At 43.4% G+C, this 24,219-nt stretch overlaps 1 protein-coding gene across 5 annotated transcripts in view; it reads left to right on the forward strand.

The window, feature by feature from the left end:
* MTCL1 (microtubule crosslinking factor 1) overlaps positions 1 to 24,219 on the forward strand; it is a 552,568-nt gene that overhangs the window by 176,132 nt on the left and 352,217 nt on the right. For all 5 annotated transcript variants that reach the window (XM_078688130.1, XM_078688129.1, XM_078688126.1 and 2 more), the window contains exon 3: positions 17,410 to 17,568. In XM_078688130.1, the coding sequence (XP_078544256.1) occupies positions 17,410 to 17,568 (159 nt within the window). The remainder of the gene's footprint in view (positions 1 to 17,409; positions 17,569 to 24,219) is intronic.

Consider the following 24,219-nt stretch of genomic DNA (forward strand, 5'->3'; position numbering starts at 1 on the left):
TTCATGCGTTGCCATAATATAGGGGTTTGTGTTAATACCTCTGCATGTTAGTGCACAATTCTGTGGAATGTCTGTAGAGACGTCTCTGCATTTGACTTATTTTTGTACATACTTCTGTGTGCGTGTCATGAGTCTCCTCTTGTCTGTAGATGACAGCGTGTTTGCATGCCCCCTGCATGCGAGTTTATATGTATGTCACGCTGTGTGTACAGCGCCCTTATAAGTGTGTCTGCATCACTTCTGCCTACTTGTTTTTTGTTGCCATGGTGTTGCTTTTAATACATGTTTAGTGGTCTTACACATTCACAAGTTGGACAGCTGAGCTGTCCCTCAGTGTACATAGATGTTGAGACTTGAGTCAGGCTTTTGACAGCAGTGCTGTCCCTCTGCTCACACGGATCTTACAGCAAATGTACGCATTCCTCTACTGGACAGACACAACAGTAGAAACTGTTTCTCATGTCACACAGATGCTGATCTTCTCTTCACACGCAGTCTAATTCATCTTAGCCTATCCTCCTTGGCCGCAGAGATCTTAAGCGCTCCTGGCTTACACATCAGAGAGGTCCCCTTAGGTTGCAAAGATCTTATGAGATAAGGCCTCAAAGAACAGCGTTAACCTCTGTGCATTCCCATTCCTCTTGGGCTCAGCTGGAACAGCCCTGCCTGAGGAACACATCTGGCTCCTATCTCAGACAGAGGAACTATCTATCCCACAAGATCGTTCACGCTCTGACCTTTACTGAGACCAGCATTTGCAATGCAATAGGTCTCGCATTTACGCAACTTTAAGCTATTGGTATTGTATATGACTATGCCTTTTATTTAGGATTATAAACGAAAACAAAAATAAAAGGCATTATCCTTTGCAATGTCAATAGCTCAAACTTGAGTAAATGCGAGACCTATTGCATTGCAAATGCTTGTTTTAAATAGTGGTGTGCGTGAAAGGTTTCCTAGACAATTAAATCTGTTTTCCTCCAAGGTAAAAATGTGTTATCTGCAAATTTCCTTTTATCAATTTTGTTTCTTCTCAAAGGGCCCCATTCCTCTCCCTGCCCTTTACCTCCACCCAAGCTTTCTAGGACTGAACACTGCACCGTGTTCCTTTGACTAAATCCTGACCCCCTTCCATTCCCCCTCCCTCTCTCCGGCATTATTTGGTTAGAAAAGAAAACCCTAAAGGAAAAGGGTCTCTAAGACTTCTTATCCATTCCACTGCCCCAATATGCATGATCCGTTCTCCCTGAGGGCTTCCCAAGTCTTCTCCTTCTGTCCACTGTTCCCATTCAACAGGGTATCTGCCCCCTGCTTTTTTGAAGGCACCTTTCATCTGGGCCTCCGCCTCCCTCCTGTGGACTAATCATGCTTTCCCCAACTGCTTAGTTTAATGATTACTTTTCCTTCTGCTTGCGAACCCTTTGTGTATTCACTCCCACCAGGTGGTCCTTGATTGGCCATCACGACTTTCCCTTTCCTCCTACCACCTTGGTATGTGTGCCTCCTTCCATCACAACTTGATGGCGCCTTGCTCCATTCTACTTCCTTCTTCTGCACATATTGTGCATGTTGCATGCCCTTCCTGCACTTATAGCTCCTACGGTCTACGCACTCCCTTTCCTGGCTTCCCTTTTCTAAAGCTTTCTATCCACTTGAGATGCTACTTGGTTACCAACGGATTGCCTGCGGAGGAGACATGAGCCTTCCCTTTGGCTGGCCAGCCTACTCATTGGGCGCCTCCTTTTATCTATTTTATGTTCCATCCAATGGTATCCTTTTCGCTCTCTTCTATCCTTCCCAGTTCGCATGTTCAAGGCTCATGCTGCTTGGAGGGCTGGGCTTTCTTTAGGTAATATCATCTGAGGTAAAGTGTAACATGCTTTAACTCCCGTTTGCTCACTTCAAGGCCTGAAATGGCCTCTGAACAGAACCACTGCCCCTGCAGTGACACTATTTAATACCTCATTCATGCACCTGTGAAATCTAATCCCCATCAAAATGAGTCTCATCTGCCTTGGTAATATATTGATTCACAATAATACCTAACAACAAATAATCTAATTGCACTATATACCACTGTATTGTATCAACAATGTAAATGCATTGATGTAAAAACTCTAAACCTGCAGCTCATGTGCTTCACTTCAAATGCAAGATGGATGATCTGGGAAGGATGAAAGCCAATCCGAATTTTATAGCGTAGTCGATGCTAGTAAATTGTGTCAAGCAGAATTGCTACGCGATTGGTGGTCCCTGATTTTTTTCCATTTGCTCTCATTTCACTACCATGTGTTCCCTGTGACAGATCAGACCAAGGACCTATGAATCGGGTAGAAGCATGCCTAGAACTTGTGGGACCAAAGTTTATCTTTGCGCTCCTCATAATTCCAAGCTAAATTCCCTTTTAGTTGAACCACAGTAATTCTCTACATTTCATGTAAACCACACCTCGACTAATCACAAGAACCTACCTTGAAACGGAGTAAATGTCTGCATGCCATATAACCTCTGGTTTAATCTCTTATGTCTTTCGCAACCATACCCTCACACCAGATCCACTCTTCAGGCTGTACTTCACTCAAGCTCAGTACAATCCAGATTACTTCAAAAAGCTTTTATTAGACATTAGGTTAACTTTCTTCATATCTTGTAAGTCTTATGTACGTTGTCCTGAAAAACACTACCATTGTAACTGATTTAAATTTCTGCACTCCTTGAAAATGCATTTTGGTTGGCTTCGCAAAGTAGCAGTCACATAGTGCATGTTGTGAAATATTAATCTGGTACTATCGGTTTTGCTCTAGGAGTTTTTTACATGTGAGAATACGTAGATTGCATTTTAGTCACCCTCACAGGTACATCCTTGGTAGCAACATCACAACTAAGCAGCTGGAACTTGTAAATTCTCATCTATCATTCGAGAAACTAATGTAAAAATTGAATTTAGGGGAGCCCCGTACCTCTTGTTTATACTTATGGCTTTTATTTTGACCTTACAACAAATATTGTTCCGGTGGGATTGGCACTGGCCTCTCAGAACCTGAGAGGCTCTCAGCTCAACCCTTTACTATCAGTCATATATCTGGAATCGGACTAGACCTGGGTTCTCCAAAGTCGATCCTGGAGGGTAGTATCCATGGAAGATTTTTAAGATAACTACACTTATCTAAATGGAGATATGCTAAAAATCTGGAATTGATCTGGACCTCCTGGACCAACTTTGGAGTGCTCTGGACTAGACCATCTGACTATGCGCAGTGTACATCACATTTTACTTGGTATCACCATAGTGCAGGATAAAACGTTTTCGGGGTAAAGTTGGGAACAAAATACCACGATTTCCAGCAACAGATCTCAGATAATCTATACTCTCCTTGTGCCAACTCCAGATTTTCCTCTAGTCAATTTCTGGAAGTGCAATAATAAATATGATTCCAAGTTTCATCCTCATTACCCTGCTTGCAACAATGCCATATGTAGAAGATAGCCTGTTTATAATATAACTATTGACTAGTCATATTCATAGACATAGGATGTATGATGTTACAACGCATACTTTTACCACGCCTACCATTACCACGCAATTTTTACAACGCAGGAACCATTACAACGAAGTACCATTACCACGCATGTATTTACAACGCATATACCTTTACAACGCATACAATTACAACGTAAGTATTGGTAAGTATATAATATTTTTTTTAATTTAATTTAATTAAAATTAATATAATGTAATTTAATTTAATTTAATTTAATTTAATTTAATGTAATTTAATTTAATTTAATTTAATGTAATCAATTTAATTTAATGTAATTTAAATTTAATTTTAATTTTTACCCCTTTACCCAAAAACCCCAAACTGACCCTGAACCCTAAAAATACCCCTTTACCCAAAAACCCAAAACTGACCCTGAACCCTAAAAATACCCCTTTATCCAAAAACCCAAAACTGACCCTGAACCCTAAAAATACCCCTTTACCCAAAAACGTAAACTTATAATATTTTTAATAAAATGATATACTTACCAATACTTACGTTGTAATGGTATGCGTTGTAAAGGTACCTGCGTTGTAAATACATGCGTGGTAATGGTATGCGTTGTAATGGATCCTGCGTTGTAAAAAATGCGTGGTAATGGTAGGTCGTTGTAAAAGTTGCGTGGTAAAGGTTGTATACCATAGACATAAGTTCTTGTATAGCGCACGATTCACCAAAAAGGTCTCAAGGCGCTTAGAAAGAGACGACAACCATGAGTTAAAGAGAGTGACACTAATTAATTGGGGAAGAGCCATGATTTCAGACCTTTCCGAAAGGCCGAATGGTTGGATAGGTACGACCGATGGAGGGGCAGTTTGTTCCAGAGTAGGGGGGCTATGTAAGAAAAGGCACGACAGCCATTTCTCGTGGTCCTGGCCCTTGGCTGGACCAGGAGGCATTTAGAACTAGATCTTAAAACTCTGGAGGGGTTGTACCAGACCAGTTTCTTTGCTAGGTAGGAGGGACCAGTTCCCATAAGGAGCTTGTGGACGATACGGAGTATCTTGAAGTGGCTTCTTTGGCGCACAGGGAGCCAGTGTAATTCCCTAAGACTAGGCAGAGAGGGTGACCTAGGGGACAGGCCAAGTACCAAACGAGCTGCGGTGTTCTGAACAGTTTGTAGCTTGGTCAGCAGACACTCATTAATGGAGGCAAACAGGGCATTACCATAGTCTAAACGACTGATAATGAGCCCCTGAATCAAGGGCTTCCTAGATTCGAGGGGGAGCCATTTAAATATTTTACGCAGCTTGCGCAATATGCCATAGCAGGTACGAGACACTAGATTGACGTGGGACTTCATAGAAAGGGTGGGTTCAAGCATGATTCCCAGGTCACGTACCACTTCTTTGGGCTCTGGGCAGAGTCCCATTTCTTGCGACCACCAATATTGTGTCCATATCTGCTTGGCCTTACCAAACAGAATTATTTCTGTCTTGCTGTAATTCAGTTGGAGTTTGTTGGCATTCATCCAGTCCCTAATCGCAATCATACATTTCTGGAATCTGGAACGAGTATCAAGAAAATCCAAACTGCAGGTAATCAACACCTGAGTGTCGTCCGCGTAAGACACTGTGGAAAAACCAAATGATTTTATAATATTGGCCAAAGGGGTGAGATACAGATTGAAAAGCAGGGGACTTAAGATTGATCCCTAGGGAACTCCTACGGAAAGGGGATTTTACTGGATTCCAGGGTGTCAACCTTTACGTATGTGTGCCGGCCTGCCAGATAGCTCTCAAACCAAGCCCGGGCTTTGCCTCTGACACCAATCTCCCACCGTCGTTGATGAAGAATGCTGTGGGAGACGGTGTCAAAGGCAGCCGATAGATCCAATAGGATAAGGACGGCAGACTCACCTCTGTCAAGAGTGAGGCGAATGTTGTCCACTACCTCCATTACTGCGGTCTCGTGGACAGCACGGAACCCTGACTGCGAGGGATCAAGGAGTCCCTGTTCCTCAATGAAAGTTGAAACTCTCTTGTTGACCAGATGTTCCAGTACCTTTCCGAAGTAAGGCAGAAGCGAGATTGGCCTGTAATTGGACAGGATAGTGGGGTCACTGTTATGTTTTTTAAGAATAGGTTTGATCTGAGCCACCTTCCAACAACTGGGGAACGAGGCCAGATCAAACGAGGCATTAAAGATGTTGGTAATGGAGCCGATCCGTGACGGGAAGATCTGATTACACTTACGGGGGACCAGAGAATCTGTAGGGGAGCCAGATTTCACCTTCAAGAGGGTTTCTAACACTTCCGTAGTAGTGGTGGGCTCAAATTCTAGAATGGAAGGGGACTTGCTGTGGGCAGGGGTAGAGAGGTGGCGTGGAGGGGCCTCTCCGATTTGAGGGATATCAGGTTTAGGGGCAGAAAATGTGGAATAGATTGTCTTGATTTTTGTAATCAAAGTAAATTGCAAGTGAGTTAACCCACTGTGCAGTTGGCAGAAATGCTGACTGCTCCACCTGCGGAGAGGTGAACTCATTGACTATTTTATATAATTCTTTGCTCGAGTGGGCGGCTTTATTGATCCTATGGGTGAGGTAGGCGGATTTAGCAGCCTTTATGTTTTTCAGGTAATTGGAGTGGATCCGTTTATAGTTCAGGCGATTTACAGGCGTTCCGGTCTTTCTCCACAGTCTTTCCGCCGATCTACTGGCGGATTTGTCAGCTTTGAGTTTCTCCGTAAACCAAGGTGATGCTATTGATTTTACCTTGACAGTGGTTTCAGGTATAATAGTGTCCAAAGTACCCCTAGTAGATGCTTCTAGCTGGACTGCGGTTGAATTGATGTTAGTAATATAATAATTAGGGGGTATAAAAGCAGATGAGAATGCTTCTGAGGTCAACTTACGCCATGGCCGTATTAATTTGGTGTCTGAGCGGTTAAAGGTCCTGGAGTCAGTTGGTTTGCAAAAGCTAAACTTTACAAGATGGTGATCGGTCCAGGTCATGGGTAGTGGAGGCTCACAGTTAAGGCTGGGGAGGTTGGTGAAAATTAAATCAAGGGTGTGCCCCGCCTGGTGTGTGGGTCCAGTAACTCTTTGAGATAATGAAAGGGTGTCTAAAGTTGAGAATAGGTCGCAGGTATCTTCATCGTGGACAAGTTCTGCATGGTAATTAAAATCTCCTACCAAAATAAAATTATCTGTGGCCAATACATGAGAAGCTATGGTGTCAAGGAGAACATTAACAAACTTGGTTTTGTCTCTCAGAGGTCTGTAGACTAGGGCGGCCCTCCCCAGTGACATTTTATTATACATAATGTTAACTATTGTTATTTCAAGCAAAGGATTGACGAAGGAATCGAGCAGGGTAATGGAGATAGGGGATCTAGCCGCCACAGCTACACCTCCGCCTCTCCTACCTTCTCTATCTTGCCTGATAAGATGATAGTCCTGGGGGAAGGCAATAGCCACATCAGGCGAGGCTTGGCTGTGTAGCCATGTTTTAGTGAAGAAACAGATGTCAGGTCGCTCAGTGTCTAAAAGGCTCCATACCTCCAGGGCATGCTTAGGGATGGATCTAGTATTGAGATATAAAGCGGATATCTGAATAGATCCTTTGGTCGTATCCGAGTTTGTAGAAACAGAGCGGTCAAGGCTAGGTAAGGACACAATAGAAGCAGTAGTTTTGCTGGTAGTATCCTTCAGTGTGCTCGGTGTAGCACGAATTTTATGGAAAGTAGGCAAATGTTTGGGATTGAGGGCGAATAGTTCCTCCCGAGAGTAACAAAGCATGATGGCTGGTAAAAAGGCTTACCGCTAAGCAGCTGAGGAAATAGGCAGGGATCGAGGCGGCAGGCGGCGTCCTGGCGCAGACGGGCTTGCCTTTGGCGCGCCTTCGGCATGCCGCTGCGCGCGTCTGTGCTGTGGAGGGGAAGATGTAGGAGGAAGGGGCGGAGGCAGCTCTGACGCTGCTAAGTGTTCCGTTGCTAAGTGTCCCTCCGCAACAACCGGCACAAGCCGCGGCGGACCGGGGACAAGCAGATGGAGCACGGAAGGGGTAAAAGTCGATTGCAGTAGTATTCACGGCAATTTACAAGATAAAAACGGTAATTTAAAAACGTACAAGCATGGCGCCTAGAACTGGCACAGAGTGCAAGCAAGAACAAAGCCCCAAAGTAAAGCTGAATATTTACAGTTTTAATTCACTGCAAGACTGGAGATATTCACAGAGTCTCTTCCACACAATTCTAACACACGCGTCAGCCACCTTACAACAAGGGTGCCGCTCACTACAGGCCTCACACATTGACAATCACTTTTACATTCAAATGCATCATCATTAAATCACCTTGGTTTTTATCCTGTCAAACAACAACAGATTGAATAATTGAGTTGACCTCATGTGATTGTACTGTAACACCTTGCAATTGTGGAGCAGAAATAAAGTAAAAAGTGTTCTACTTGACCTATCTTAATGATGTTTACATTGTTTACATTGTTACCAGAGGGCAGTCCGACATCCAACAATTTAGTTTTCCTTGTAAAACAACAACATATTAAAATATCAGGATTGTACTCTGGGGAAATTAAATGCGATGTGTCGCATCCACTGTGTTGTGATAGATTGCTTGTGTGGTGCTGTAACCAGATGTTCCACTTAACACATTGTCCTGGTGATGCTCGTACAGTATGCATTGTTCCAGTAAGCAACCATATCTCGCACTTTCAATAAGCTCATGTGTGCCATGTAGCCATCGATAACGTGAATTTAAAGACTATTTATGTCACACACAAACATCCAGCACAATACATGCGGAATCCGATCTATCCAACACAGCTTGGCTATGTCGTATAACTTTACTTACCAAGTACTTTTTAGTCACTTCTGTTCGGATGCACAGGAAGACCTCTTAACTTCAATAGAACAAATTAGGTAGCCCCTTGGAACTCCCATGCACAGATCTCAGCAAAGCACTTTTGTTGGACAATGTTGATTCTCGAATAGCATAGTTCTTTCCCCCCCACAACCAACCCTCAGATAGCCGACTGAGCATCTTAGGCATGCAACACTACAGCCACACATGCAGACCACTGCACCTAAGACATATTGCTAACAAGTGTTAGTATCCCAAAGAGTTCTCCACTCTCCTCACACAACCATACCTCCAAAGAACGAACAAAACCTGTTAATCAAGCCTTATCATATGTGCACGTATCCAATAAGGACACCAAAACAGTATGATTGGGGAATGGAATGAAGCTGCTTAAATGGATGGATGAATGAGTTTGACCACAGAGAGAAAAATCCGATTTTTAAATAAGGTGATTCTGCGCTTCAGATGAGACTTGTGTCCATGTGTATTTTTTGTTTGTGTGTTTTTGTTTCCACGCCGCCTGTGAACGGTATGTCAGTCCTGGGTCTTATTCTGAAAGAGTTTGCAGTTATTCTATTACTTTTTCTTCTATATTATGAATTGCTTATGGTTTAAAAAGGATGTTTGTTATCTCTGCTGTTGGTGTTTTGGCCAAAAATCAATGTGTTTCTTTGCCATGTGACAGTGTGGGTGGACAGGAGCCCATATGAGTGACGTCACTTATTCTACCCCTAAGATTCGCGATACACAGTGCCAATGTTTGCATTGGTAGCTTTATGACACTATTGCTGTAGCAAGGTCCTTTTTGATCTCGCTTTGTGGATTATTACTGAGTCTGGAAGGCAGATCTGGAATAACTTGACATGCAGGGAGAATCTGAAAATACAAAGTGCTAAGTCGGGTAGCAGGAAAAGTAGATGAATGGGTAATTAATGTGAAACTGGATGATACTGGGCTGACAAGGTAAATCAGAAGCATGCTTGTAATTCTGCCATTACTCACTGTGTATCCCATCACTCCGATTATTTCTTCCTTGTCCCAGCCCCTAAATGTTGAGGTGAGGACACCTGCAAGCGAGTTATCATGCCACCTATTTGTATTTTATTTTTTATACTTCTTTCTGCCCACCCTCCTTTGACATCCTGTAAAAAGAGCACTCTACCAAAATATCCTGTTGTTGGCCATATCCCAAGACCACAGGTAAAGCTAAGGCCAGGATTGGATGGGGGTGAGGGAAAGTAGAACGGTGACTGGAGCAATTAGATTTGAACCTAGCAATCGTAGTATTGCAGCCTCATTTCTTTTTCAAGCCTTTTTCAAAGATGCAGAGTCAGCACCATGAACACACACATAGATGATAGTGATGTTAAAGTGTTCATGCTATGTTCTGACCAGTAGCACTCAAGGCAGAAACCCTCAACTAAATCACCTATAGTGCTCATACGTTTTTCTGAAACACAGAACTGTCACACCCAAACCGTCAGAAGTCTGGTCAGAGGCAGAACATGCAGTATACATCCCTGCTGCCCGGCACACATCCCAGATGCGGCTCCTCTGCTAAGATGGAAGAGTGTCGCCCCACTGCTCTGAGAGCAGAAAAATACAAATAAAATGATGATAACCTTGTTATTATAATTTTATTTTTAATTGTTATGGGCCTGGGGTAGGGCGGGGTGGGGGTTGGACTGGGCTGGGGTCGGAGCCTGGGAGTAGTGGTGAGTGCACACTCGCAAAGTGTGCATGAGGGTTTAGCACGCTGTCTTGGCCTGGCCAAAGTGTCATGCACACTTAGCATGTTCTCCACCAGGCCGCATTACACAGCCTGGTGGTGAACATGCACAGGCTCCTTGTGCCCTTCTGAGCGGCGAACCAAAGCGCTCTGACCAATCACAACGCTGATTTGCAGGGTTGTGATTGGCATAGGGGAGCTGGGTGCTTCCTGGTTCTGGACTTGCCAGGAAAAGAAGGAACAACGGAGAGACGGCGGCTAGGGAAAGGTAAGTGTTTTTTTTGTTTTTTTTTTAATTCAAACTCCCCCCCCCCCCCCTCCCCCGCGCCCCCACACTTCCCCCGTTCCCTGCCAGCCGTAATTGATACATCCAAAGAGAGCTCTTGAGCTCTATTCTCCTCACTGGCAAGTCAAATATAGAGAACTAGCCGTGCTCCTTCTAAAATGGAATGAAACTGAGGCTACTTTTTGTAGAAAGCTGTACCTTGTTTCAGTACCTTGAGGCCCTGGTATACAAAGAGGGAATTCCACACCAGTGATGGAAGCCCTCCAATGTGCTAAAACAGACGATGGTCACTGAGAAGAGGGCCTTTAGGACAGTTATTTCAGGGAGTCTGCCTCTAGGGCATTAGAGGGAGACTGTGGTACGTAGTTGAAGTGGAAGTCGCGTGTTACTGCATGAATATTTGTCTTGTATACTTGTTATGTGTTATATTATCATTTGCTTGCCTTTCCACGAGCGTGCCTGAACAGCTGTTTTAGTCGTGGGTGCATCTTCATGTTTGGTGCAACTACAGATACGTGTATTAATGCTCAATTCCAGAAAGGTTGCTTAGCTGCAAGTATCCCAGTTTAATAGAAACAGTTGATATTGCTAAAGTAAAAGAACGCACCACGATTTCGTCATACAATCTACAAGAGAGTCGAGCACATCGTGGCATACATATGGTAGCAGACAATGTCCTTTGTGCTGTAAACATCAAACAAATTTTCAAAGCTACCTCCCAGGAAGTTTCTCGTATGTTTCAGATGTGGCTCAAGAAACCACTTTGGTAATTCTCCCAATTGTCCAGCTTCTGGTAAAAGGTGTTCGTCCTGCAAAAAAATAGGACATTTTCAAGCCGTGTGTAGAGGAAGAAAAAGGTTTACCAGAGTCAAAAGTGTAGAGATTAATGAGGACATAAACAGTTGTTCTGAAAAACTGAACAGTGTGGTTTTAACTATTGAGTGTAATTCAGTTGACGAATGGAAAGTCAAGGGGCCTTGGTGCGAAGTGGTTATACGAGTCATTCCTTTGTAAGTAAAGGCTGACCCAGGATCACCTATCACCATATTGTCAGATGTCACTTTTCATGCAAATTGGGTTAATTGTGTTATCCTCACTCAGTCTGATGTTACCCAAAAGCCTTCGGAGAAACAGAAATTGGCATGGTGGGTTACTTTTACTCCAGGTTAGAATGTTTAGGCAGGTGTACGTTCAGTAAAGTATATGTTGCTCTCAAGTGAAGAAATATCATAGGTTGGCAAGATTTAGCAAAAATGGGTTTGTACCTCAAACCAGGTGCAGAACAGCTATTGTCCTTGGTGATATTCCTGCTGAATATTACTATTACAGTAACTCAGAGGATGTAAATGTGTTTAACCATTCTATTTCAGAACCTGGCATTAATCATATTCTTGATAAATTTCCTTCAGTTTTCGGTAACAAAGTTGGTAACGTCATCGGTTTTGAGCATGAGATTTGGCTCAAATTCAATGCACAACCAGTTATACACAAAGTTCGCCCTTTGCCAATAAGTGCCAGAGAGGAATTGAAGGGTTTGAAAAATGTATGTGATGAAGGCATCATTACACCATGCAATTCCTCGGAATGGGTCCCGCCCACAGTTTTAGTCCGAAAGAGGTCAGGAGAGATCAGATTGGGTGCCCACTTGTGCTCAGTCAATCGTAACATCTTGGTGGACAGTCTTCCCTTACCAGAAATCCATGACTTATTGGCCATTTTTGGTGGGTCAAAGTACTTTTCCATATTAAAGCTAAAGTCGGCTTACCATCAGATTCCTCTTTCAGTTGAGTCACAAGAACTCGCCACTTTTGTAACCCCATTTGGGGCATATAAATACCTAAGGCTACCCTTTGGCCTGACATACGCTGCCAGCGTATTCCAGAAATTGATGGACCCTTCCTGGAAAATATTCCTGATGTGCAGGCCTACCAGGACGACATTCTGGTGTACGCTGGCAGTCACTTAGAGCATGATAAAATTCTTGTCAGGGTACTAGAGACACTTCGTAATGCTGGAATGACCGTCGGACACCACAAGTGCAAAGTTGCTGTCCAGGAACTTCAATATTTAGGACACACACTTTTGGTTGATGGTATCTAACCCAAGTTTTCACTTATCAAAGCCATCAGAAATGCTCCACCACCCAAATGATAAGGAAACCCTCTGTTCATTCCTAGGGCTTGCGGAATACTACACCCGTTTTGTGCAGGGTTACACACAGATCGTGGAACCCCTAAGAGCGCTTTTAAAAAAGGGAGTTACATTTGTTTGGTCATTGAGCTCCAAATTGTCTTTGAACAAGTCACAATATCCTGCTTTAAATTCAATCAAGATGGACACAAATGCTTTTTGACAGTTGATGCCAATTGCACTGGTCTTGGTGCAGTTTTGGGGCAATGGGTAGCAAGTAAAGAACACACTGTGGACTTTGCTTCCAGAACTCTCCAACCGGCAGAAACAAGATATAGCACCATCGAGAGAGAAGCTCTTGCATGTGTTTGGGCCATCCACAAATTTAAATAATATATTTGGGGCCGTGAGTTCGAGTTATGCTGCGATCACAAACCACTTATGCATATGCTCAGTAACAGTTGTGTGAACCAGGCATCAGCCAGACTTATTTGTTTACTTTCCAAACTTTAAGAGTATCATTTCACTATTAAACACATGTCTGGTGGATTTTTTTTAGGGCAGATTGCTTTTCAAGAATGGCTTTTAATGAAGTACTGAATGAGGCAGATGACATTGAGTGTGTAGTTACAGCTATGGATGCAGTATCTAAATGTTCACCTATTACAGAGAATGATTGGAACACAGCTTATGCTAATGATGTGACACTCGCGAACGTCAAAGCATTCATTAAAAGTTGCTGGCCTGAGCGCAGAGCTTTATCTGCAGAGTTAAAGCTATTTGCAAATGTCACTGATGAGTTGTCAGTGGTTCAGGATATGATCATACGCCATGATCTTTTTGCTCCCTCAGAGACCCTACGCTTCGCGATCATCCGGACTACTGATCAGGGACATTTAGGCATCAGAAAAACTTGTCGACGCTTAAAGCCATTGATTCCCAGGTTCAAACCATAATTGAGAAGTGTGCTGAATGCCTATTGTCAGACAAGCATTGGAAGACACTTTCCACCCCACTTCATCCCATGCTATTTCCAGAGAATCCCTGGGGCAAAGTGGGTCTTGACTTCTCTGGTCCATATGAAATCCTACCGTCTGACAACAGATATTTAATTTTGCTGGTTGATTATCATACTAAATGGATGTACTATTATTTTTGCCAGGGAGCAACTACCGAGAATGCCATTAATTGAGAAGTGTATTTTTCGTAGATGTCCCTCCCAATTTTATTGTGACAGATAATGCAAAGAGGGTATTCAAACTGCAATTTCTTCTGGGCAAGATCCTTTGGAATTTGTACGTAGCAAAGTTTGGGCTTACAATACAACTCCTCACTGAACCTCAGGCGTTGCACCTTTTGTTCTTCTTAGAGGTAGGAAAGCACACTCTGGTCTACTTCCCAATTGGTTGTGCGAGAAAAGGGAGACTGCGGTCGCATCCACAGACTGTGTGCAACGGAAGAAGACTAGCATGAAAGCAAGCTTTGATGCAGGTAAACACTCTGTAACTCAATCTTTACAGAAAGGAGACTGGGTGCATATTAACCACTACCGCGCTACCGCGTTTTCCCGCTGTGCGCTGGAATTAAAAAAATGCGCTGTTTATGACAAAGCCAGCTCGTCATCCGCGTAGCGCAGGTAACGCCCATGACGAGCTGGCTTTGTCATTAGCGCTGAAGGGGTTAAGAATCCCAAGAAAGTGGTGAAAGGCTGTTCCATGTTTTCATCGCCTGTAACTGTGATGCAGGTGAGCAAAGGTTCAGCTCTCCTTGACGACAAAGGTTGGTGGAATAAAAGATCTCTGGTCAAAATCACTAGTTCCCAAGTTGACATCATAAACAAACATGCTGTCATCAATACTGAACACTATGAATGGTTTGACTGGCCTCACGAAGGGGATGTGCAACCTAATTCAGGTATGGGGTCTGCTACACCTACACAGGTTGCAACACAACAAGTTGCAGCCACACTCGAAACGTGTGAAATTTCTGGTACAAGAGTGGCGGGCAGAAGCAAATGCCATGTAGGTTGAAGGACTATGTATTAGATTAAATCGTTCTGTTCTGCCAATGTTGTTCTTTATTCTATTATGTTCTTTCTCTCGTGTTTCTTTTTATTATTTGTGTTTTTGATTTCATTTAATCTAATTCGTGCTATCTTTCTTCATACTGTTTCAAGGGAAGATGTTGTAGGAAGTACTTGAAGTGGGGGTCACGTGTTACCGCGTGAATATATTCTCTTGTACACTTGTTACGTGTTATGTTATCATTTGATTGCTGTTCAGCTAGTGTGGCTGAACAGCTGGTATGAGTATCGTAGGGATGCCACAGTTGCCGTAGGATTCATGACAGCTGGACGGCTCCGGTCGTGGGTGCATCTTCATGCCTAATAAACTCCTTCTCAACTTACCTGCTGTCCGAATCCTTCATCACAGAGACCTCTGGTGAGCAGACCAGTGGTAAATCCCAGGAAGGAACACCTTGCTTATCAAGGATGTCTCCACCTAAAACTGAGTAGCTTGGCTACAAAACCTTCTACTGATTATCTCCACTCACTCCCACAACCTCCTCCCCCGTGCTTCACAAAGGCTTGCATAGATGGAAGACTACCCCTAACTGGAATGTCCCAATTTTCTTTTAAGTAGTCGACCCACCAAACCAAGCCACCCTTATTTATCCATTAGTCTGGAGTTAGGGCTAGGTAGTACTTTGTCTTAGTCTGCCTCTTCAACGGGCAGAAGAACTGACTCTAGGAACGCACCAAGCCCTGTTCCATTTCTCTATCCCCCGTCATACCCAGGAGAAGGGATGTAGGTCTCCTGATTCTTTCCTTGCAGCCATCCACGTCCTGCCAGCACTCCCAGCATGGTCCCTTCTCTTCTGGGCCCTACTTCATCTACTCTGTACTTCTATGTATAGCCTTTATGTATCTCACTTTCGCAATCCCTCTTGTAACTCCTGCCCCGTGCATCGCTCTGCTGCGTTGTAGGTGGGTTATAAGCATCCTTCATGCACACTCTTCACCTGGGTTCATTTCGACCTTAAAATGCTCTGCTTCTCCACGTGCCTCTGGTTGAGAGCCGCGGCATTGTGACGTATGAAACAAAAATAGTCCGTTCTGCTGCCCCTGGGAGCCGTACCACATCTGGATGCCATTTTGAGAGAGGCTGTGTGAATGCATTATTTACTGCATGACCTACATATGGCTATGCAGCGATGGAGAAGTCTGTGAAAAGGTACAGGTGTTGGCTGTTTCTTCTATTTTAAGCCTTCAGCACCAACCTGTATAGTTCATGTTCTCCCTGGCGTTTGTCGTGCTCCAGCAAACCCTGACTGTTGCTGGCTCAGCATGACCCGCTGAGTGGGGTTGGTATGCTTTCGCTTTTATTAAAGGATGCACCGGCTTCTGGTCTGCTGCAGCGACACAGTGCCTTTTTAGGTGAAATTATAAGCTTCAACCTGCGTCAAAGCTTGAGAAGTGCCGGTACGCTCCCTCTAAAAATAAAAAAAGTGCCGGTACTCCGTACCGTACAGTACCGGACCATTTGAAGCACTGACTCCATTGCCTTTGTGTAATACCATGACCAAAAAACTCTTAATTTCTTCTTATACTTTTATATATCGAGGACCTGCAGATTCTGCCACATAAATATAGATTTACGGCACTTGCAATGCACCATCTGCTGCAGAATTGAATATTTCAACAACAATGTTTGGAGCTGAAATTAATAACCAATTGCTAAAATGCTAGCAAAACATTGCCTTACCTGATGCCGTATACTGGCAGGCCCTTGGCAAAAGTTAACTGGTCATCTTTCACTTTCTGACTGCTGTTTAGAGGTGCCCACCTGGTACTCATGAGAGTTACACCTTTGCCCAAACAGCATTGATGTGTGTTAACGTTCAAAGTATGTGTATAATGCGGAACATTCTGCAGCAGTATTATTCACTAGGCTACCACTGTGCCGTATAATTTAGTCCACCATAATTTTGTCCTCCACATAATTTCAGTGGGCAGCTAGCACATTTAGGGTCTGAAACTCTGCACTGTTAGTTAAATCGATTGCTTCCAAAACCCTCAGCTCTCCTCAGAACCTTGTACTGGACCAGAAGACTGACACCCCCCTTCCTGCGTCCTCAAAAGCCTGCAGCTCTAAATTTCACCTAGATTCTCTGTGGTGTGTGCACTCGCAGTGCACCAACTATAGTTGATACAGATGCTTGTAAACTTATATTTTTTCAAGGTGGTTGGCTGTTATACACTGCCATGCTGTTGCACTCACCAGCATGCCTTCCCCCTTTCCTTTAGGCATCTTGGTTAATTAGCTTGCCCATTCAAAGATAGATAGCCAGACTATACGCAAGAGACTAAGTTGTCGAGTTTCTGGTCAAGTTGTTTGGAGAAATCCACAAGTACAAATATCTACAAAAAACATGATTTCCTACGAAGATACAAATTAGCATGCTGAACCTACATCAAAAGCTCCTATTGCCCTGTTTTAAAAGGCTCCAAAGCACTCAAGGTTTAAAGGTGGTGTGCCTGAGATTTGCTTCTTGTGTGGTGCTGTTATAGGCAGGCCCACTGAAATTGTGTCACGGGAGTACCAGGTTATGTTGGATGGTGCCTAATTAATGTGTCATGAAAATGCTAATTATGGATCATGCAGTATATTCTCGGCTGAATTATTCCACCATTTTAATGCCGCCTGAACAAAGGTTTCATTTCATTAGTAGCAGTTTAGTACCGAATAAAGCAGTGTTCAATTCATGTTTTACACTAAAATTGAAAAGTTGGATACACCAGAAGCGAGACTGGTTTTCGAGATCTGACTGTCAATTTGAGGTCCTCCGTGCAGCGATTGAAATCCTTGAATCACCATGATTCTGTATGATCCCTTTAACAGGTCGCCAAAGATGTGTCGGTCAGACTCCACCACGAGCTGGAGAGCGTGGAGGAGAAGCGAGCCAAGGCAGAAGATGAAAATGAGGTGCTTCGGCAGCAGATTATCGAGGTGGAGATCTCCAAGCAAGCCTTGCAAAACGAGCTGGAAAAGGTGAAAGAGGTAAGGAGCTGTTGAGGTGCTGCTCCGAGTTTCTGCTTTGAGTTTGCCGCGTCGCTTGCCAGGACACCCTGGGGGTTTTTCTCTTCTATTAAATTTATTTTTGTACACTAAAACCATTGTGAAGAGCCGGAGGACTTTGTTGAGGTGAAGCTAGACAGTACAGAAAATGTTATCTTAGTTTGTGGCCATAAGTGTCGCTGATGTTTGCACCTGGCTTGTGTGTATGATGGAGGAGTTGTCAGTCGGTATGATAGATGTTTCATGGTCTATTACTCATCGTGGTGGTAATGATCACTCATTTCTCTGCAAATTTGTAGGGGACATTTATATTATATATATCTTGCACATTAGGTCATATTTCAGTCATTTTATGTTCTCAATTTTGAAAACTTTAGCTGGCTAATTGTATATACAAAAAATGAAGACAGCTTGCTGTCTGTACACCAAATGCCTTTCCACATGATGTCAGGTGTGAATTAACCTTCACGCTTCTGGTGTATTCATCCATGTTGTGACTTTAAATGTATGCTTACAACCACGGGAAAAGTCCTTGACTTACTAGCTCACCGTTTGGAAGTCACCTTGCTTGCCCCATCTTGGTGGGCCTTTTTCAGACCTCCAACCTTCTATACTGCCTTCTGTAAAATTCTCATCCATAATTTTTGAGGGAGGTTTGCCCTACAACAGGTCGCATGCATGCCTATGTACATAATGTTGGTTGACCCAGGGGACCACCTTGACTTTTGTTTGTGGAAAGTGGCATCCAGTTCAGCCTAGTACTGTTTTTTAAGTGAAACATTCGGTCTCTGACCCTAACATTGCCAGTCAGCCTAGTTCTGAACAATTAGAGTACTGTGTCTTTGGTAAAGTTGCCCCTTTTTGTCGGGTGGGCAGGTAGTTAAGCGGGGGCATGTGAAAGTTTTGACTCTAAATCCAAAGGCTTGTGTCTTTATCACTCCACCAAACATATCTATGGATAACAGGGCACTGTGCCATGTTGGAATACTATGTTTATAGCCCCCTTTGTTAGGAGAGCGGAGAACCACCTGTAAAACAAAAGCCCATGAGCAGCAATTCACCAAAAGTATTAGCAGAAGTGAGAGCACATAACCACCCTTTGACCCATTCACATCACAGGAAGCGATATCACATGATCTTTGTCACTGAATCCTCCAAGGAAGTGATGCCACTTCACCTTACTCCTGGTGAATTAAAATGGATGACATTGCTGAAGTTAAGACCCCTGAAGAGCATATGATAGATACTAGCACAGATACATTTCTATGTTATATACCACCTGCATTTTAAATAGGGTGCTGACATGATAGGGATATTACACATTTCTCTCTTTTATTGCATGAACATTTATGTGTTTTGAAGAGGTGAATGTAGTGCCACAAAACACTAAACAACATTCGGAATCCAAATAATTTGTACCGCAAACTGCTATGATTTAATGGTTTCCAAAGTTTATACCACAGGAATAAAATGTACTACTTAATTATAGACCTAAAAAAATATTGTAAACACACAATATTGGTTTTGTCTATCTGTATTCTCTTATACAAGTCCTATATTAAATGTGAACAGTGTTACGGACAAAATTATTCCTTAACATTATTTCATTTTGATTGGCCACACTTGTAAGGCATTATCACTCATTAAAGCAGATAGGTGGGGGGTTTATTCAAAACACTTAATTTCCCAAGTGTTTGCAATAATGAAAATCAGCAAAATCTTGTTAAAAATGCATATATTATATTTAGTTGTTATTTGTTTTACTGAGCTAAGAGGTTAATGCCTCAGGTCACAGTTGGAACTGCAGAAAGTAAACTGTGCACATTACAGCAATGCCAGGGGTTGCAATGGGCAAGCCAGGGTTCGCAGCTATGACCCCTGGTGACCCCCTAAGTGACATCCATGGAAAAGACCATATCTCAAGTATCATAGGAAGGTTTGGCTCTCAGGGCACTCCTATTCCACAAGGAATGCTCTCCACACCTATTGAAAAGAAGCCAGTTCTTCTGCTGCCTAAAACCTGATCGACAAGTCATGCTTCCTCAGGCTCATCGTCTCATTCCTCTGTGTTTTAGGTAACAAATCACTGGTAAATGAAAGTACATACCAGGCTTATGCTTGCAGTTTACAGCAGTCAATGGTGTTCTTTTGCATTTGATATTGAATTCTTGTCCCTCAATCCAGACAAAGCTAATGAAGGACACCATGAAATTCTGAATGTGTCCACGGATCATTTCTCCCTTAGCTTGAATGTATTTAGGTTTATGGGATTTCCAAGGGGATCCAAGAATACTCGAGGCTATCTAGTAGAGCCTTTGACTTTCATGTGTACTCCAGCGTGTAACAATTTGGCAGGTGAAATTGAATCCAGTTGTAAATGTACTCATGCGGATCTGTAGCACAGATGTGCATTAGCGCCTGTAAAAAAACAATTTCACCTCAAGGAAACATTTTTCAGAAAATAGAAACCACTACAACCTCATTAAATCTGGAAATCTTCCCACCTCCGTTTTCACCCGGGAAATGCACTTAATCCTACAATTGACGGGTACATTTGTGTGCATTTCCATGATGGGGAAGCTACCTGCAAGAGGTATATGGATACTCCGAACCTTAAGCGTTGGTGCTTATATGCACACTTTTGCGGCGAAACCGAGCCATGAAGTTTAACAAACCTGCCCAAGCCCTAAATGTGCGGTTGCAGAAATTCCACCAATAGTGATGGATCCTCTAAGTCGCACATTGACTTTTGTGACTGTAACATCTCACTAGTTTCCGACTTTTTGAGTCTAGATTGTGATTTACCCTTTTCTATGAAATTAGTTAAACTTAAATGAGAAAAATGCTTCGTGAATATAGCCCTATGCACAGACTTTGTAACAGTAGAAAGTCATTTGAATATTACTTGTTACATGTGCCTGCTTACTGATTTTATTTCTTTATTATAATAATTTAGTATGTGTTACAAAATCATCCTAATGTTATGCTCCTGTCCTACATTTAGCATAAAAATTGGGAGCGGTGAGGAGCCATTAAAATGTACTATCAATTGTATTCAAGTACAGTTAAGCATTTTTGTGGCTTATTGTCAAGAGTTGCTGTCTTGAGGAATAATTTATGTTCATACTTTCAAAAGGGCATTCCTCAAAAACTTAACCCAATTGCCTTAAAGCAGCCTATGTTGTTTCTAGCAAAGTTCAGGGTGCACTCTTTCTCAAAGTGGTTATAGAATGGTGGTTTCCTACACCTCGACAGTCTGGACAGGGAGTTAAAAAAACATTCTAGCCTATGGTAAATTCCCTGGTAATGTATGTATTGTTGTATCTAGGGCAAAATGGGGATCAACCAGTTATGTAACACTCTTCGTGTTTTTTTGGCCTTCTGAGTATCCTACTTGTGGTTGAAATAGAATTCCACACTGCATCCTTTATATTGCCAAAAAGTCACCCAAGCCTCACTGAAGAATGCTTTGGGGTGGAGTTGAAATATAGCTCGATGTAAGGGGCAATAGGAGATTTAAAAAACCACAAACCTTCTGCTTTAAGAGTATACACGTTTCAGTTTAATAAAGTAAACTTTTGTTTGCATTTATTTCTTGCAACATGAAATCGGCTCCTTTAAGACATTATTACTTTTTTTTATTTATTTATTTAAAAGGTTTTATATAGCGCTGCTGGACCCAGGAGTATCAGAGCGCTTTACATGGTGAATATACATGATAAGATACAATAAACAATTGAACAGAGCAGAAAAATTCAACAAGATAAAAAATATTGTGTTAAATGAGTGAAAGGGGCAAAGGAACAGGGGGATAGTAGAAGGGATAGGGGGAGTTGAGGTTGGAGAGAGAGAGGGGGTGAAATGAGGGAGAGTGATTCGAAAGGGGGAGAGGGGTTGGGTAAAGAGCGAGTCAAAGCAGAGAGATAATGAACAGGGTCAGAGTCAGTAACATTGTGGTTGGAATTGTGCATGCATGGTTCAAAATGGAGGTTGGCAAGTGCTTTGTAGCAGTTTTGGCCTCTCTCTGAGATCAGAACAAGTTATTGTGTTCAGGGCCGGTTCTAGGATTTGCGAGGCCCTGGACTAAAAATCAATGTGCGAGGCCCCTCTAATGTAGGTAAGTGGCCCCTTGCAAGGAGACAATTCACAGACACTGTGGGTGGCCTATTGTCCAGCATTTTGTCGCCCCCCCACAGTTTTAACTTTGAGCCCACAAGCATTTCTCACACCTTCAGTCCGATAGGTGTGAGAATTGCTTGTGGGTTAAAAGTTAAAACTATGGGGGCACCAAAATGATGGACAATGGGCCTCCCACAGTGTCTGTGAATGGGTCTCCTTTCAATTGAAGGGAGCGTCTCCCTCCCTTATGTATCCAGATCCCATCCCTGAGAGGCCCGGGGAGGGGGGGCCCTTACATTTCAAAGAAAGCGACACCTTTCTTTGAAATGGATCGCCAGGGAACCGACAGGAAGCATCACTCGTGCGTGGCCCCATGCTGTGAGCTGAGTGCGAGGCCCTGGGCAGCTGCCCACGCTGCCCATGCCTATTGCCGGCCCTGATTGTGTTGTGCTGTAATGCAGTCGCAAGTGCACATCTGCTGATGTCAAACCGGGTTGAGAGGTGATGTGTGAGTACGGCTACCAGAATCTTGGAAGCCATGCCGGTCAGTCGCCGTAAATCCAGGATTAATCTTGGCGCGGGCGGTGAGGTGACGTTCACTTTCTGTGTGATAATGAGTGAAGACATCTCAGCGGAGCGCAAGGCTCAACAATGAGATCATGACAAGGCGGCTTAGCAGTGGTGTCACTGGAGATAACTTCTGATAGGTAATGACAGGTTTCACTGAAGGCCGCCGCTTTTCGCCTAGAACCTGAAGGTTATGAGCGGTTTCTGTGAAAGATCGTTTTCTCACATGGACTCATCTGGCTCATTGCACCCTAGAGAGGACTAAAACACATCTCCAGTGAATCTAAACTGCCATATCTGTCAGGTGATAAAAACGTTCTGTTCTAGCTGCATACAGTGAGCCCAGGGAGGCTGGGCACCTCGTCACAGGCCCCAGAGTTCGCCATGACCCACACCACCTGTACCAAGAGGAGAAAACTACCTGTCATTTCCATAAATTTTGTCGGCCTAAATGTAGTAGTCTCCTGAAATTCAGGTGCAAGAGGATGTTGAAACGGAAGAGGCGCAACGTGAATTTGAGTGGTTTCAATGACTCCCCTTTTGTGATAACTGTTTCCGTTGAAACAATCCTCTCTACTGCGAGGCGCGGGTGCAGAAAGCATCCACGGTGGAAAAAAGAGGGAGCGTGTGGTTTGACGACAGACAGTAAAACACGTGACTGAAACAGGGGTGGCTCTTCCGCTATGGCAGAGGAGTGTCGTCCCTCGGCTTTCAAGCAGTGCAGAAGCAAAAACATAAAATAATAATAACTTTCAGTTATTATCGTTTTGTGTTTGGCTGCTTGGCGGGCGGGTGGGCTGGGCTGCTCTGAGTGGTTTGCCCCCTCCTAAAAGTGCGCAGTGACTGGTCGACCCTCTCGGGCCGCCCAAACCAGTCATGCGCACTTTTTCACTTCTTCATACAGGCTGAATTACAGCCTGCATGGAGAACAGGGCAACCCCTACAGCCCCTGACTGAGGGCCGTGTCATGGCACTCAGATCAATCACAACGCTGCAGTTATAATGTTGTGATTGGCTTAGAGGAGGGAGCCTGACTGCCTGCTTCCTGTTCCTGAAATCGGAAGCAGGAGCAGTGATGCAGGACCGGGTAGCGGCAAGATAAGTGATGAAAAAAAATATATATTCTCCCCCACTCCCGCAATCGCGACCCCCGACTGCCCTCCTACCCGCGAGTCATGCCGACCGCAGCTGAACTGCAAATACAATGGGGGAACTGCAAGTGCTGCAGAAGATATGTACATATGTGATGCTAAATAGGGAAGGTTCGGCCCAGAAGAAGTAAAACTTCAATCGGAGTGGAGTGTGCTTTTCTGTAAGGTGTCACCAGCCTAGGTTGTTTTTGTGCAAGAATGAAATAGTGCAGTGCTAACAGTGAAAGGGAACACTATTTGACAGGGATTGTTTATTTCATGTATAAACGGAAGTCTTTCCTCTGGTGCTATCATTGTTTCAAGTGTTGTTGAAGCGGAAGTCTTTCCTCTGGTGCTATCAGTGTTTCAAGTGTTGTTGAAGATGTGGGGGATGCCTTGTGTATTATTGCATCTTTAAATTGGCCATCTGGTTAATGTCACAGTATGTTTCAGAGCTCAATATGACACATGAAACATTCTTGAATGCCTGGTGCTGGTGATTGTTTGGAAAGCAGGCTTGGGTGAAGATAACTGACTTTATTTACACTGGATGGTCCCTGTAGAGATAAGCAGATTATTGGTATGGCATAAATATTTGTTGTGGAAATGCAGAGGCACGCATAGGCATACATCTTGAAAACTCTGATTGAAACCAACTACTTAGCGTGTGGATGTCCCTAAATATGCTTCCATATAAGCCTTTGCAGTAAATCTAGGTGGCAAAACATTGGGTTCAGTACTAAGACTCTTGTTCTTATGCAAAATGAATTTCGTAGGTCTGTCAAATTATTTCAGTCATGAACGGGTGTCACTATCA

This window comes from Lissotriton helveticus, chromosome 4_1, assembly GCF_964261635.1.
Source record: "Lissotriton helveticus chromosome 4_1, aLisHel1.1, whole genome shotgun sequence".
Taxonomy (NCBI): Eukaryota; Metazoa; Chordata; class Amphibia; order Caudata; family Salamandridae; genus Lissotriton; species Lissotriton helveticus.